The sequence below is a fragment of the Chanodichthys erythropterus genome, chromosome 9, assembly GCF_024489055.1.
Source record: "Chanodichthys erythropterus isolate Z2021 chromosome 9, ASM2448905v1, whole genome shotgun sequence".
Classification (NCBI taxonomy): domain Eukaryota; kingdom Metazoa; phylum Chordata; class Actinopteri; order Cypriniformes; family Xenocyprididae; genus Chanodichthys; species Chanodichthys erythropterus.
Window position 1 is genome coordinate 17,635,508 of NC_090229.1, and position 18,216 is coordinate 17,653,723.

Sequence of the window (18,216 nt, forward strand, 5' to 3'; positions counted from 1 at the left end):
CAGTCTTGTTGGAACGTGGTGGCCATTCACCAACCATCCAGGAATCCATCCATTTAGACCATCCAGTAGTAGTACGACATTATTCAGTGAATAAAACTATTTAAAAATGAGTCTTCATGTATTTCTAAACCCACTGTAAATGTTTCTCTTTGTGAGGTTTGGTTAGCGATGACTGAAATGCATCTTTACGCACAACTGCCAGCCTGCAGGGAGAGCTTCTTGAGACTCCAGAGACACCAGCAGCTTCAAATACCTGTTTGCTACTCAACACTGGCTTTTTTTATAGCTGCCCTTTTAATACAATTCTTTTTTTTTGATAGGAACTTTCATTAATAAGCCTTTATCTGACCGAGTTCTGCTGTGCTCTAAATCACTCACAAATCTTATGATAATTCGATAATCTCCATTCAGTTTCACACAATATTAGTTGTTTTCATGCCTTTTGCACAACATTGCACCATTTCATACTTTTCATCTTCAAAAAGATCTTTCTTCCTCCCCATATTGCATGAGAACTGTGACTTGCTTAATAATGTGGAACAACCTCTACGTAGGGTTTCCATAGATCTGGCAAATTATTTTGTCTGAGGTTGATACCAGTTATCTAAAAAGACATGGATAAATAAACGAACAAACATTTTCTTAGAAAATCTAAAATCTGAATGTTTATTGTACAGAAATCTTACTGATTTGTCTCTTGCATAATAATTTGGAACACAGTGTACTTACCATTAATGTGACTTTTGGTGCTGCATGGTGCAGTGCGTAGTCAGTTAACATCCATTTTGTCAGCAGTGCAATTTGATTTATAAAATGAGACAAACTGCAGAAATCGCTCCACAAATGCAAGTTCGTCTGTCCATGTAAACAGTGTTCTAAAGTATTACCTTTTCTTTTATTACACCAAAATATGAATGCCCACTTTGTATGTCATTTGAAATAATTTGTCCTTATTCGTGACCAGACAACCGGGAGTGGGCTTAAATGATTTACTTCTGCAAAAACAGTTTGTTTCAACATTATGTCCGCATGTCTGGATCAGAAATAAACCACCTGAGATGATTTTTATTCTGTCCAAGTTATGCAGGGAAAATAATCAAATATGTTCAATCAAACAAAATCTCATTTGAACAAGCAAAGTAAGTAAAAGCAAAGTAATGGCTTGCATTTTGGCAATGTATGTAATAGGCCTATGTTTTGGAATTGTCAGAGAAATCCAGGAGCACATACTGACTGGTGGGTGTTGACCTCATATTTATGGGCTGAATTCCATATAGGTCGCTTTAATGTGTTTCAAACACTTCAGCTGCATGAACATCTGCGGCATAGACACTCATTTCAGAAACAGAGCTACAGAGATAAAGAGGTGGGTCATGGACAACGTGACTAACATATTAGTTCCTATGTTAGTATGGGAGTTGTTTACTCAAATTTTTCCTTCATGATGTCACAGTATGTCAAAGAAACTGCACGTTTTTTTCTCCCATTGCATCACTTTTTCTAATAATGTATAATTTTTTCGACTAGTATACTCAAATGGCTATTTTTCTATAAAAGTGTATAATGCTGTTGTTTTCTGCCTGTGAAAATAATTAATCCTATTTCCTTTTCGGATGATACCAGTGACATATCCACCAGCGTTGTTACGGTTACCATTCCCCTCACACAAGATAAGCAACAGACCTGAATTTTATCTGCAGGTCTGGCCATATTAGTGTATTTTTGTATCAGTATAGTTTCTTTTTTGCTAGATTAATGGCTATATTTCACACATGGCTCCATGTTACCTCCCTTACCCTGAAACACACCAATTTTTCACTGCCAATTAGGATTAAATGTCTTATTTGTATTCCTCAACGTTAACCTCCACGAGGATCATTAATACGCAAGAAACATTTCATTTGCATACTATATTAAAACAATGGCAAGGACTGGGATGCTGATTGCTTTGTTTTTACTCTCCCACTGAGACTGTCAGTGGGGGTATAAAAATGTAATTTTTGAGTTCATGGCCTCTGATAAACATTTGCACTAGTGCTCATTAAATTGTCGTGATTCATTGTTCAGATCTGATGTTATTAAGTTCTCTGATAGTTAATCTGGTGGTGTTTTGCTCCTGAGTGAATCCGTTTTTCAACTAATCAGCTGAGCGAATGATTCAATATGATTCGCTCATAAAGTGATTCGTTCCTGAACTGTTTCGAGTTTTTTAACACATCGGTTCAATGGTTAGTCAATCACTCTTGAAAACGCTGCTCATCCAATCACATTCAAGAAATGGATCTAGATTTTTACATCTAAAAAAGTGCATTTGGGGCATTTGTCAGATACCTAAAAAAGGTAACAGCTAATCTGCTGAATGTGGATGGAGGTCCCTTTGTCTCTCTATTCCTGTCCAGTAATCCGATATTTCCCTTTTCCTTCTTCCACCTTACTGTCATTTCAATTACGCAGCAACTTATACAAATGTTGTTATCTTAATGCCTCAGGGAACTTAAAACCAGTGTTGTGTCCAACCAGCCAACAGGCTGCACAACAGCCCTTCTAATCCAATTGTAGTTTAGCTAGTGACACTGAGGTAAACACACATTAGCTTGGTGTCAGACCAACAAAGTGAATTACGCTTCATTTAGAGAGAGAAAAGGCCACATTTTGTGAGAAAAAAAAGCTTTCCTGTTTTGTTCCACTTTTCAAGGTCCATCTGATTCCTGCCAGCTGTTCATTATGCTACTTTTCACAACTATAGGCCTTGTGCACCAGAGAAACAAGGGTGCCGCCATTTTTAGAAATTTGAACTTCTGTTTTCGCGGTAGCTCTGTACATTTCTGTGGCATCACTGTTGAAGAGTAAATAGCTGAAAGTTATCATGAGCATTGTAATGTTTGAAGCAGATGTCATATTTTAAAACGAGCGGTTAATTCATAAATCGGTAAAGTCTTCATGCTGTGGAAATACAAACTGGAAGACAGAATACAACAAGCACAGCATTAAAAAGGGGCGGGGCTACATAAGTTCTATAACTACATACAAGGTAAACACTCTTTTCAAATCAGTAAGAATAATTAGCTCCAAAACAAGTACTAAACAGTGTTACAATATGTGTATGCACAATGCATGTATATTGTATTCATAAGTTTGAGAATTTGACCTCGACCCTGACCTGAAATTGATTAACAGCAATAAATGTTGGCCGAACATGTGCATGATGCACATCACTGACGTGAACAATAGAGGGCAAGGAATGTTTAAAGTTTTGTATAAGAGTGAAGTTGGACGCTCAGAATCTCGTCCAAGAGCTTTGTTCACATGCCACATTCGTTTAATGTGACGTTTCTGTTTTTTTCCACTCTCATTCACTGAGGCACTATAGGGAGCTAAGAATGGGCCCCTTTCAATGGACCAAATCTGATCAAAATTCACTACAGGGCTATCACACCTCACATGTTGTGGTTTCTTTTTAAAAGATTGATGTAAAAACCTTGAATTTCATACATATATTCTAAGACAACTGATATATAGCCTCTTGTATTAAAAGCACTGATTTTGCACTGATTCAGTCCATCATATTAAGCAGACAGACAAGATTCAGCAAAAAGATGCATTTCTTAAATTGTATAGCATTCCTTTTCATGAGATCATACATGATGAAACATAATTAAGGTTGACAAGGAAACATCACCGAGGATGTGATTTGATTTGAGCATGTAAGGTTTCCCAATATCTAAAAGACATGTCCAAGTGGATGTCAAGCAACTCCATAGAGACAAATCGAGTAAATAATTGAAAGGCAAGCACACATGATGAACTATGACCTAATGTAAAGATGAAGTCATTTAATCTGGCAAATATTTATGGTGGTTAGAATTCTGTTCTCCACCGCAAAGTAGAAAAGATGAAAGGAAAATATTCTCAGCCCTACACAAATATTACACTATACGCTCTTTCCACAGCTATACAATTACTGTCATTACTCTCTAGTTGGCAGTTGTATTGTTGTACCAATAATCTAGAACATGACTCTTGTCCACACCATTGATTTGCAAGTCATTATCACAGGGATAACCTACAAACTTACAAGATTTATCACATTATATTAAAGTGATTGAAATCTGAATGATCAATGTGAGCATGGTCAAAAGCATTCAATATTTCTATGTGACACATTAAAGGGTGCTCCAATGCTTTAATGTGTCCAATCTGTTCTCCAATGCTTCCTGAAACATTGTTTTGAAATCGGCCATCACTAAATAAGTCGTTATTTTGTTTTTTTTGGCGCTCCAAAAATATTCTCTTCACTTTATAATATTAATATTGAACCACTGTACTCACATGAACCGATTTAAATATGTTTTTAGTACCTTTATGGATCTTGAGAGAGGAAGTGTCCATTGCACCCTATGGAGGCCTCACGGAGCCATCGGATTTCAACTAAAATATCTTAATTTGTGTTCTAAAGATTAACACAGGTCTTACAGGTGTGGAACGGCATGAGTAATAAATGACAGAATTTTCATTTTTGGGTGAACTAACCCTTTAACACACTTGGATTCAGTGATTTTTGCCAAAAGTAACAAAGTAACAGAAAAATGTGACCAAAGTAACAGAAATTGTGGACAATGAATGAGTTCTCTCTCCCTGTCATCCTCAAACAAAACTGAACAAAACTGACCAAACAGAGTGGCCAGTTCTGGCTCTCTCAGAAAACGTCGAAACTGAATGACAAAGAAAGAGCATTAGAGTCCGTTCTCTCTATTAAGTGACCAAAAAGAATGACCTGATTTGGCGGAAAAGCGTAAGCAGCGCGCGCTCTCCCAAATAAGTCAACAAAAGAGTGACTTGTCTCCCTCAAAAACGCTGAATAGAAAACTGGCCAATTACGTAAACTAAAAGAGTGACCAGTGCTGACTTTCAAAAACAACAAAAAGAAACTTTCCGCGAGTAATCTGTAACTTGTGACTAAACTCACTCAATTCTATGTGGCATGAGCGTTTTGGATGTTGCGCGCGCTCAGCGCGTGGGAGACCGCTATATTTCGCAGCTCGCGCCAGGACTCGAATATTTGTCGGCAGGGGGCGCGAGCCAGTGACATTGCCCGAGACCAGTAAATGTAAATCTGGACTGGAGACTTGAAGTACTACGCAGTCAACGTGAGACCCTTCAGGATCCGCGCTGTGCCCCCCACTCCCTCTTAACATATCCCTGTCAACACTTTTCAGCGCGTTATACCTGAAAATCCTCCAACGCGTTCATCATTGTTCCCGAAAAGATGTTCGGGTGATTTTTCAGTGTCATTTGATCACGTTTTTGCATCGTTTTAGAGGGGGAGAAAATCGAGAGACCCACAACACTCAAGTCTGTTGATCCGGATGAACGAACTGGTGAAAAAGTAAAAACTCGCAACAGATTTGATCGCGGACAACTTCTCTGAGGCTGAGTAAGTTTCGCTCTCTTCTTATCAAGTTTTTTTGTTGCATGAAATGCATTTATAAATCTCGATTTGAAGTGTTTCACTTGGGCTATACGTTAGTTTAAAGGGGTGTGCAGAGCTCGTGGAGCACAGGGCGGTAAACAGTTTGCGAAATCAAGCTTTTTTTGCGTGCTTCGTATGCAGTTTAAAAGTCTTTCGATAATAGGTAATCTTTTTCTTGCTCATCTGATGTTGTTCTGTTGTCTAAACTTTGCTCTGCACTCAGTGCTAGTGGAAATAAGGCAGAAATGTAGTTTACTCACGTCTCAGTATGTTTATAAGGGGCCTCAGATGGCTTATCGGCTACGAAAAGTGTTTGAAAATATTTATTACCCTCGTTAAACCAAGGCCAACCAGTTAAACAGAGTGGGAATTAATGGACACATTTGCTGTTTATCCCTGTTATGAATTTCTGTGACAGCTGGATTTATGCATATGGTGGCAGTCATGCAGGTGTTTTCTGCAGGTTTGACACACTTTAGGACACTTCAGTAGTCAAGTACGCTTGAGGTATTAGAATATAAAGCAGCTGGCATTTATTCACGTTTGAATAATGTATGTATAGTTTTGCATAATTATTTTTTTGTGCTTTGTTTCTGTAATAATTTAGTGGGAAATTTGGAGTACTTATAAGAAAATAATTATAGCTCACATTTAATTATCATCCGTTCATATAGGCCATTTCTTATTACATTCATGTTTATATTTAAAATTTATGTCACTGTATGAAAAAAAGCCCAACACACTAAAATTTTAATTTTAATTGTTGCCTTAAATTTTAAAATCAATTTGGTGCCCAAGTAAAGTCCTGCAGTGATAAGCTTTTTATCACTTAGAATTTTAACACTGCAGAAAATGAAGCTTGAAAAGACTAAAAACTCAAAAAAATGTGGAGAAATTATTCTGAGAACCTCTGGCACTTTTTCAGACAGAAACGCTATTTGAAATGAGATTGCAAATCCAATACTCCGTACATTTTATATTTCTAAGCAGCCATGCAATTACCTGTGCAATTGTACAGGTAAAATGCTGCAATCAGTATTCCTTCATTTATTCAAAGATACTTAAACAGAAAGGTCATGATTTGCTGCTTGAAACAAGTTTGAATACTTCATTCACACACTCGTTTCAAGCTGCTTGTTCTGAAGAGAGAGGTCTTAAGATGATAGAGCCAGAAGAGTGCAGCAGATTCCTAAAACACTTGATAATTTCACCCCAAAAATGAAAATTCTGTCATCAATTACTCACTCTCATGTCGCTCCAAGGACTTTCGTTCATCTTTTAAAACACAAATGAAGAGATTTTTAATGAAATCTAAAAGAGATTTCTATTACTCCATTGAAAGTATTTACTCAAAACTCTGGTGCTGCAAAACGCTCATAAAGAAATCTATATTTTAAACAAATGTTTTGAGTGAATAGACTTTCAAAGGACGTACAGAATTCTCCCAGACTTCATTACAAATATCTTCACATGTGTTCCGAAGATGAAAGAAAATCTTAAGGGTTTGGAACAACATGAGGGTGAGTAATTGATGACAGAATTGTAATTTTTGGGTGAACTAACTCTTTAAATGTATAAAGATTTCCCAGTTTTCCTTAACTCTTACTGGCTTGTTTAATTGTTTTGAAAAGGTTACAGGTTGTACAGGTTTCCCTCTCAAAGCATGACATGTACAGACCAGCTTATGTTAAACTCTAGATTTTTGCAGCTTTCCTAATGCTGAGGAAATTCAGCTGTATTCTCACATGCTAATTGCAAAATGCAAATTGTTATTCATCCGGAATTTCATTATTATTCATTTAAACTCATTATTCATTATAAAATTGTCGTCATCCATCAGTAAATTGAATTACTCGTTTCAGCTTAATGTTTGTCTGTAATTAAATGTTTTCTGTGTCGATTGTAATTGCTTTTTGTGTAGCAGGCTTGCAGGAACATTTAGTGTTGACACACACACACATAGAGGAGCTCAAGCTGCTGGTAATCAGAAAAGTGTCACCATTTAGGTTAGATATTTGGACACTTTCAAGACACTCTTAAAATGTCTGCATATCATGGATGTAAAATATCAAACAATTGATGCATTTTCCCAGGAATAACTTCACTTTTCTGAGCCATTTTGTAATTACGTCTAACTCCATATTTAGTAGAAATGTCTTCTCCACACAGGTGCTCTAAAAGAATAACCACAACTGTAATTCATCACATTACCAATTAACATACTAATCTGTATTGTTTTATTAATAAACATCTTTGTGTGAATTCGTTTTCTACATTTGCTACTTTTCATCAAATTAAATGCCATTTGGTAATTTGCTATACACTACCATTCAAAAGTTTGGGGTCGGTGAGATTTTTTAATCTTTTTGAAAGAAGACACTTATGCTCATTTATGATCATCAAAATGAAAATTTTGTCATCATTTTCTCTCCCTCAAGTTGTTCTAAACCTGTATAAATTTCTTTGTTCCGCTGTACACAAAGGAAGACATTTGGAAGAATGTTTGTAACCAAGCAGATCTCGCCCCTCATTAACTAGCTCAGTAGGAAAAAATACTATGGTAGTCCACGGGGGGAGAAATCTGCTTGGTTGCAAACATTCTTCCAAATATCTTCCCTTTATATAGGTTTGGAACAACTTGAGGGTGATAAAATGAGAAAATGGTGACAGAATTTTCATTTTTGGGTGAACTATCCCTTTAATATTATGCTGGAAGCTGTGGTACATGTTTTCAGGATCCTTTGCTTAATAGAAAGTTAAAATGAAAAGCTTTATATGAAATAGAAATCTTTAGTAACAGTACAGCCTTGCTGAATAAAAGTAATCATTTAAAAAATATCCTACTGACTTCAAACTTTTGAACGGTAGTGTATAACACAAAGACATAGAGCTTAACTGTCGGACTCTATATCAGTGCAGAGTATGAAGGGTCAAGCGTTGCAGTGCGCCAGCCTTTGGCTCTCAATGACAAACTTCCAGACGACTGAAGACCTTTGCAACACAAACAGGTTTGCAAGCAGTCTCTGCACGAACTTGATTGACCTCAGTTTACCACGGGTGTTGGAAGCATGATATCTCTCTCTGCTTCTTGTTTAGAGTCAGCATCGTAAAACTCAGCTCTCGCCACACACACACATATGCGCACACATGCTCCGTTTGGCAGAATCTCGCTCCGTCCCCCTCCAACTGCCTGCTTTGCTGACCCAAACTTTTCCACTGCCCTTGTGAAATAGGAGCGGCAGAGACGATCGGGTCTCACCGGCCAGAAATGAATGCCATCACAAAGTGAAAAGATTCTATATGCTGTGGCTGGCAGAAGCCCACTTTAATCTCTATTTGAACAGTCCAATGAAGTGTTAAACCCCTGTCTAACCAAGTTAAAATCCTCTTTCCACCAGCATAACCGCAGCACATGCACTTTTTTTCTGTGCACATGCAGATCCATCCATCTATTGGTTTACACAAGGTTTTGTGCTTGTTTCACCATAACACACTATTTGCTTGCTTGTGCAATCAGGGTGACTGAATGTGACCTTTGAACCTTGCATATCGTCTTCTGACTAAATCAATCAGAATAGGAAAGGTTGAATCCTCTCTGATATCCTCTTTTCTGCTGTAGCCAAATGCTCTGTAGACCTGTGCCACATTATTGTACTAATGACATCTAAAGATTATGCTAGAATTAGATTAAATTCAGAGATGTTGCAATGATTTAGTGTTATTTAATGGGCTTGCTAAAATAGGAGATAAAGTGTTACTTTTAAAACAAATGCATTACAATATTGCATATCACTCATAAATAGTAAATAGTTGATTGAGACTTCTGGAGTGGAAGCATTTTTGAGCTTTTTTGACATTAGAAATGTCACATTTAAATGTATTCATTTAGCAGATGCTTTTATCTCAAACGACTTGCAAATGAGGAATACAACAAGTGATTCATCTTAAAGAGGCAGTAAACAGAAGTGCTAGTAATACAAAGTTTCAGACATCAATCAGAATAGTACAAGCTAGAACAGGGAGATATTAAGGAATAGTGAAAGCATAGACAAGAATAGTGAAAATATAGAGGATTTTTCTTTTGTGTTTTGTTTTTCATGGACAGTGTTTATCCTTTAAACAATTTTTGCATGCAAAAATTTGGTTAACCACTGTAATTTGTGGTGAACGTGATTTCATTTAGTACATGTTCCTGAATCAACATCTTTGTTGATCCTGGAACAACATTTCAATCAAGATTTGAGGGACAAGTTTGCAGTTAATGTCATGTTAAGGCTTAAAACCAGGGTTAGGTGCTTCTACGTCAGTGTTATTCACCTATAATTTCCCTCTGGCTTTAGGGATAACTTAAGCCCCTTCACTTTCTGTGCCCGGATGCGTCTCGTGCGCGGTCATGTCCTCGCATCTTTCAAAGTATACTAAACCACGGATGCGCGCGGATGACCGAGTTCGATACATGTGCAGTAGGGCTGGGTATTGACACAATTTTCACGATTCGATTACTATTCACATGCTTTCAATTCGATTCGATTACGATTTCGATTCGTTTCGACTCAATATTGATTATTTTGGATGTAATATTTCAGTTACAGTACATGGCAAATTTTCTAGAGGAAAAAATATCTCAACTAATGCTGCAAACTACACAAGTCAGTTGGTACAACTATAATAATATTGAAGGTTAAATTAACTTATTTATATACAAACACTTAAATTACACTCAATTATGTTTTTATTATAAATAAAGTTTAGAATTACATAATCTTATTTCTATTCCAATTCGTTTTTTTGAAATATAAACATTTAAATCGAGGCTGCCATAACTGATTTATTCAAACATGCATTAAATATTGAAGAACATTAAAAATTATTATGAATATGTAACAGTGCATGGCTATATTTATCAGAATTTTGCTTTCTAGAGTACACTTTTCTAGCTGACTAATGAGTTTATGGTCACTGAATATAGTTTTTCTGAGGTAAATGTGACATTACGTGACATTATTTACAAGCTGTTTTATTGACGTCTTTCCGAGGTTGAAACACTGATTGAGCTATTACACAAGACATGATACGGATTTCGGTAAGCTGTACTGTATATTTTAACATACCTTCAGATGTTTAGTCCTGTTTATTTCATGCTGTAACTGGTATTAAAGCGGAGGAGAGGATGTTCACGTTCACATGCGCTCCGTGCTGCTGCTTCTCTTTAACTGAGGCGCTAAAGCGATCTGTCGCGTCACATTAAACAGTGCCAAAACGGTATTTATTTTTTTAATCTCATAATAAGATGGACATACATTTGAAATCTGAGACTTTGTTTCATATCAAAAGTAACAAAGCACAAAGATTACTGCGATTTATTGGATGGGAGGCGCTATATTCTGCTCATTCGTCAACTGAAAACAGACTAACTAGACTAATCGATTCTTGGGATTTAAGAATCGATATCGATTCGTAAAAATGAGAATCGATTTAAATCGAGAAATCTATATTTTTTTACCCAGCCCTAATGCGCAGTACAATTTTTTCTATACTCTTTACCAGACATCGTGTCATCAGCGGCACATTCGCTGGGCAGGATTGGAGAAGAAAAATAGTGCATCCACCATTGCAGCATTGTTCAGAAGATACACCAAGAGAACAGGAATCAAAAACAATGGAGAAGGCATGCTTCTGAGTTTAATCGTCTTGTTTTTGAATCGCTCTTTACACACATTTCTTCGACAAAGGCACATTGTGCTCAGAACTGTGCGTATTGCCACCTAGTGGACTCTTCTGTACTACTTGCGCATGCGCTGTTGCACGCACACCATCCGCACGGTCTCGAAATCTGGGCTGCACGTGGACAGTGCACGAACACAGACGGCCGAAGTATACCTGGGGCTTTATGGGTAGGTTTAGGTTTAGGGTGCTTTCACACTTGGTTCGATTGCCTAGACCGAACACGAGTTCGATTGCTCCACCTCCCCCTTCCCCCACTGGACTCTGTTCATATTATATTATTTGGGTCCGACCAGCTGTTTACTCCGTTGCTTATTAACCACGGCGCAGGAGAAGGCGCCAAAATGCATAACGTTGCTGTCCTCACTGTTATATTTTTGTTTTTGAACCGTTGGTTTTGTTTCCAAAGCTTCAGTATATAACGGCACTTGTTTGTGTCTATCTGCCGCAAATGTAGAACCGCAAATTTTTATCAAATAATACAGCATTAATAGCGGTTCACTTCTGCAATTTGGTACGTTTGCATTCATATCAGCAGTGAACCAAAAGTGCTAATGTGAAAGCACCCTAAGAGGTAGGGGTTGGGATAAAATAAGGGGTAAGATAAAAATTTTCGGACAGGAATTTAGTTTCAGGATCAACAAAATAAGTAGATCCAGGAACAAAGATCTTTCTTGGCAAAATCATGGTGACAGTAATTTGTAGTGGTTTGCCGAATATCTTAAATGGCCGAAATCAGATTTATACTTCAGCTGTCAAAATAAAAGTCTCATCCCTGTCAATATAAATGTCCTGCTTCTGATACTTATCAGCCAAACAGAAAAAACATATCAGCTGAAGCCAATAATAATAATAAAAAAAATGGTGCTATATTTGTTGATGGCTAGTCGTAAGATGTTTATATTTAAATGTACTTACAACACAATTGCGGGAATCACATAAATATATCGCAACCCAAATGTTAAATTTTTGACAAAAAACTTTTACATACCCTTAAACATGCCCAAATTTCTCCCAACATTAGAAGGCATTTTTATTTGCAACTAAATAAAGTACATAAATGGAAAAATAATGTGTGCTACTTTTATTTGAAAAAGTGACTAATATGGTGTAAATTTGACAAATAACACGTTATTTGAACAAATATATTGCGTAACATTTTACCCCAACACTCATAGTAATGGACTGATATCATCGATAGTTTCAGCACAGTTTGCTAAAGGTGATGTTCACATGTTTGTTTTATATCATACTGGCAGCAGGTTTGAGCTCAGAAGAACTGGAGAAAGGTCTCAGTGTACATAGATTCAGTCATTTAGATTTAATCTCGGTTTAATTGTCTGATTGCTGACATAAAGTTGCTAAATAGGTGCCATTAAGAGCAGTTTAACGGCCAAGCATATCACCGCATACAGATTTGGTATTAATTCCTGTTTGGAGTATACCATCATACTAGAGTATGACTCAGTGACTCTGGACGTTTTATTATAGTACAGAGATCAACAGGTTTGAAACAGTAAACTCTACATGTATTAGTCACTGCTTTTGGATGTTATTAATTCAGTCTTGGATTTTGGCCAGTTAATGATAGGAATGATACTCTTGCTTGTGAGTCTGAGCTCTAGACCTTTAGACCCCCCAGTCTATTCAGTGTTACTTAATTAAACATTATACTTAATGCTGTTTCTTTGTAATTGTTTTAAAACTTACTGGCACTTTCTAAGTGTAAATTGTCCCTTCACCAATTGATTTTCATTGTAGTAGTTAATTTAGTGAAGCCTAAAACAGTCAGTGTTCTGAAGTTTTGTGTTTGCAAATGCATCCAGAATTGTGAAGTTGTGAAAATGTTGATTTCTGCCCTTTCTTAAGCTCAAAAGGTCATCAATTTAAGCAGAAATGCAACCCAGCACCAGATCCTTTTATTAAGGTTGTAGCAACCAATCATTAAAATTCTGACAGATGGTGAACTATTATATTATATTATATTATATTATATTATATTATATTATATTATATTATATTATATTATATTATATTATATTATATTATATTATATTATATTAGTTTTTAGGTATAATACTAAGTCGGCATTCTGGCGTAGAACCTGGAAGCGCTGCATTGTGTCTACAACATAAACAGCGAAGGAGAATGACAGGGAAGAGAAAACATTGTTGAATAAAGTCTTTTTTTTCATGCACAAGAAGTATTCTCGTCGCTTCATAACATTTAAGGTTGAATCACTGTAGTCACATATAAAGTTTTGCTCTGAATGCTTCCAGCAGGGAATAAATCGGAACAAACTGTGGGCTGTCATCCACTCAACCACACATTGCGACTGATGCAAAACAGACCTGTTTATTTGCACAACCCACTGTGCAGCACTGACCAGATATATATATATATATATATATATATATATATATATATATATATATATATATATATATATATATATATATATTTTGTTACAAAAATTGTTGTAATACAACAGGCTGACTATGAATGATTTTAAAAGAGAAACATTACGGTAACATTTGATTCAAAGAAATGGCCCTCAAATGTAAATGTTGTCCAAGATTGGCAATGTTATCAACAGCAGACATATTTTGGAGGTTAAAGGGTGAGAAGCATTGCCTAATATGCATGCAGTGCTGGAGCAATCTGTTAAGCACTTGAGAAGCGGGAAATTCTTTCAGCCAATCAGATTTAAGGGAGGTTCCACCCTCCTCCCTCTCATGGCTATCTGGACAATCAGGCCCTCTATGCTGACTGCCGTGCCCCTTTAACTACCTCATGGGGTCGGACCCTACTGGCCCTCCCAGTAAACACTCCACATGGCGGAAACGCGACTGCAAACTCAAACAGAGACCACTGAGTGTTTGGATATGCCTCATAGATTTGCCAATATAATATAATATAATATAATGAATATATTATAATATATACAGTATGAGTTCAGTAAGATTTTTTTTAAAGAAACTAATACTGTTATTACATTGATAAATGTGACAATAAAGACATTTATAATTCAATTTATAGTTTGCTAAATGCAATATAGTCACATACAACAGCTAATAAGCATTGGACTGGCTGTCAATCTGGGTGTGTAGTGGTTTTTACTCTCCTTCACTGTATGATAGCAGCGTTCCTGTGAGGAATGGGGCCTCATTACTACCTGACTGATAAGGGCCGTCTCTGTGATAAGGATCAAGTTTGTTGAATCTGTATGCACCAGACATGAAACCAAACTACATGTACATAATTTTACATAATATTTGGCTTTAATAAATCATAAACCTTTTTTCAGCGAGTTTAATTAGCTTTTATTTTAGGCAGCTTTGTGAATGCAAGTATTCAAGTATTAAAATAAAAAGAGACAGGGTTCTGAAACCTGCATGTTGTTATTTTAGCGTTGTTAGATGTTGAGATGGGGTGAAACTACAGGTCAAATGCAACAAAGCCACTTATTTGCTGACTGTACATTTTCCCACATTTGGAAATTATAGCCTGGTGCTGTTTCAACAATCCACTGCCAAGTGCAGAAGAAAAATAGCTCTGAAGCCAAGTTTTAGGCCAGAACTCATCATTAATCGAATCAGATTCAGAAACACTGTGAGTCTGAACAACATTTGTTGGCCAATTGTTTTTTTGTCCACTTGATTTTATTTGACACACATTTAAACCATACCATAGTGTTTTCTCTTTTTATTTTATCAGGCTGTCTACATAATGTTTAGTTGGACTGTTAAGATCAGACTCATCAGTCCCAAAGCGCCACTGACCTCTCTATGATTTGTGGTGGAGACCAAACAAATATAGTGTACTTATTTTTAGCCTAACTCTTGGGCTAGCTGGATACAACCTGTTCAGCCAGTATGTTTGTGATAGTAATTTCTCACTATGTCACAATGTCATCACCAGACAAACCATTATCTCTTTTATGCAATAATATTGTAATAAGACCCAAAGTGGTGAGGGCAAAGGAACATTGACAGAATCAACTAAATACAAAGCGCAAATCATGTAGCGCCCCCACGTATATATGGGGGTATTTGTGTTCCAATATTCCAAATAAATAGATTATGATCCACAAATAAATGTAAAGAGATTCACAAAAAATAATCGTTTCACAAAGATCCACAAATATATGGTTAATAATTAAATTAACAAATAAATAAAATAAGATTTGCTAATTCACAAATATGTTTTTATGTCACAAGCACAACTCTGCCTGCATTTATTTGTGAATCGCTTTCTGTACATTTGTGAATTGCTTTCTGTGCATTCGTGAATCACCTCACGCATTTGTGGATTCTGAAACAGTTCTAGCATCACGACTGCAGACAAATCCACAAGTAGGTTGACTCCACCCACAGACTACTTAAGCCAATCAGATAACGGCCACATTGCCCTGACCAATCGCAGCACACTCTCGCTACAACCAATCACGTTTTGTTTTACAATCGTGTTGTGTTATGGAAGCAAACTGTTATATTTTATGCGCCATTTAAAAATGCCAGAGAAACAGTGTATCTTTTTGATGTATTGTTATGGGGACAATGGTAAATTGGATACAGATGCGTTATGGAAGCGTCACGTTATTCAAGATAGAACAGAAAGCCTCAATAATTACCTATTAACTTAACTAACTGGATTTAACCTTGTTATAAAAATGCAAGTTTGCAAAATAGATGAAACTGTCGTCACAACAACAACAGCCAACACCATTTCCCAGTTTATCAATCAAACATTGATGGATATGAGCAGCAAACCAACTATTAAACATTATTTAACAGGCCCTTTAATAATATTTTAAACATTTTAAACATTAATTAAACATAAATTAATCTCATTTTATTTATTTGTGAATTTTTTTTTTTTTTGTGAAACATATATTTGTGGATCTCATTCTATTCATTTGGAATATTGGAACAAAAATATCCCCATACACGTATACATGAATCACAAAATGAACGATGGCAACTTGTCAACAGTAATTCTGTCTCACATCTTGCACTAATATAAGTTGAAGCCGGTTTAAATTTTTTATGCTTTATTCCATATGCTTCACCAGGACCTTTAGCCGAGATGGCATGAACGTTTGACATTTTGAAAGGTTTTCTGTCTCACTAGCATAATTTTATAATGGAAATTCTAGTTTTAACTAAATGTGGAGTATTAGCTTGTGAAAACATCCCCCGCACAGCCTGCCTGCTTAAAAGACCCCTGGTAACCTACAGATAATGACAAACCCACGTATGGCTGGAAGTGCTGAGTGTTGCAGAGGTTGTGTCTGGTTGTTAATTGTCTGGTTTCCTCGTATAGGGTTTCACACAGACTAGCTAAGAATTAATGGCGGTAACAGTCAGTGCTCTTTGGCGTGAAGGAGTAGGGAAATGAATTGGAGATGCTGAGGAGATGGCCCTGGGGTTCTCTAGGGGTTTCAGCTCAGTATTTGTCAGAGGGGTGTCATCCGGTAGCACCACTAATAATGATTTTTCTTTTCTTACTTTAACACATAGGGAGACAGCAGAAGCTATGGCTTACTCTCTCTCTCTCAGTCTGCTCTACTTGGGCTTGCTGTGTGGAAACGGACCTGTGTCTGCACGAGGATCCAATCTGTTCACTCCAGGTACTGCACTCTCAATCACATCAAAAACAGCCGTTATTTCACTTTACCACAGTAGTCTGATTTGTAATCAACTTGGTCAGTCTATACAGGGTAGAATGGTATTCACAAAGAATGACTTCATGCATTCAGTCTACACTATTTTTAATTGTTTACTTATGTAAATATGCATCAGATGAATGTCTTTGGCTGCTTTGTCAGCTGTGCTTACTGCTTACTGCAGCATTTGCAAAAATGTACTTTTGTACCCGGTCCTATTTGACATGCTCCGAGCGGGATTCGAACTGGCATCTCTAGCACAGGAGGTAGGAGCACTAACAAAGGACGCTAAAGGCCGCAGTCTCTAGCACGCCTCTTTATGCCAAGGGAGTGAGGTTTACATGCACAGCTCATACTAGCTTGCCTCCATTACACTCATCCCCCTAAACCTCACTGCCATCCGGGTCATGGCACCAAATGTATCCGGTCCTATTCAACACACGCCGAGCATCTCGGAAACGGGTATGCTAACAAGGACGCCAAAAGCAGCAGTCTCTATCGTCAGTGGTTAGCGTGCGTCTTGAGGCCAAGGGAGCAAGGTTTATTAGCTTGCCTCCATTACACTTTGCATTTAGGATACTTCATGATACTTCATGTATTGTTAATTTGCATTATTTTTGCTGTATTTTGTTGTAAATTAATAATTTAAGAAATGATTAAATAAATGATACAATTAACAACAAATAATTAATATTAATAAATAATAAATTTAATACCATAATGCAATACACACACACACACACATATATATATATATATATATATATAAAATTGTTAATAATACTATGATGTTAATTTATTTATTTAGTATTTTTAAATAAATTCTAAATAAAAAGGGCTGGACGATATGGCCAAAATTTATATCACGATATAATTCTAAATTTCGGTCGATACGATATAATTCCGATATCGATATGAACTATATAATAGCCTCAGAAAAACTGCCAAGAACGGCCACAATGGATGTCTGTACCGCACCGAAACCGTGACCCTAAAAATAGGACTACTGTCAAATAAAAATAAAGAAAATAAGAACAAACAATCAAACTACAAGCAACATCACAAATAAGTACAATAAAGCAAATATTCAAATAAAATAAACAGTGCTTTTCAGGTTTTTCAGGTATGTAACAGTAGTTTTCAGGTACAGAAAATGGATAAAGTAATCAAATATAAAATAACACTGCATATTATCTTTACTGTATATAAGATGAATCATTATTGAAGTTACAAAAACTATTCAGTCAAGAGCAGTGAGTGATTTCTTTGTTATTTGATTTAACATTAAAAACAGGCAGCAGGAATAGTTTTTTTTCCCTTTAAGACAACCAGTACATATACTGTTACACATGCG

General features: G+C 36.4%; 1 protein-coding gene across 2 annotated transcripts in view; it reads left to right on the forward strand.

The window, feature by feature from the left end:
* Positions 1-5,153: 5,153 nt before the first annotated feature.
* Positions 5,154-18,216, forward strand: part of ghra (growth hormone receptor a) — a 35,436-nt gene continuing 22,373 nt past the window's right edge. Inside the window, exons 1-2 of one of the 2 annotated variants that reach the window (XM_067394846.1) lie at positions 5,154-5,434; positions 16,717-16,826. In XM_067394846.1, the coding sequence (XP_067250947.1) occupies positions 16,733-16,826 (94 nt within the window). In that variant the 5' untranslated portion in view covers positions 5,154-5,434; positions 16,717-16,732. Of the gene's footprint in view, positions 5,435-5,545; positions 5,634-16,716; positions 16,827-18,216 lie in introns of those variants that run through there. The other variant, XM_067394847.1, reaches the window with a different exon arrangement.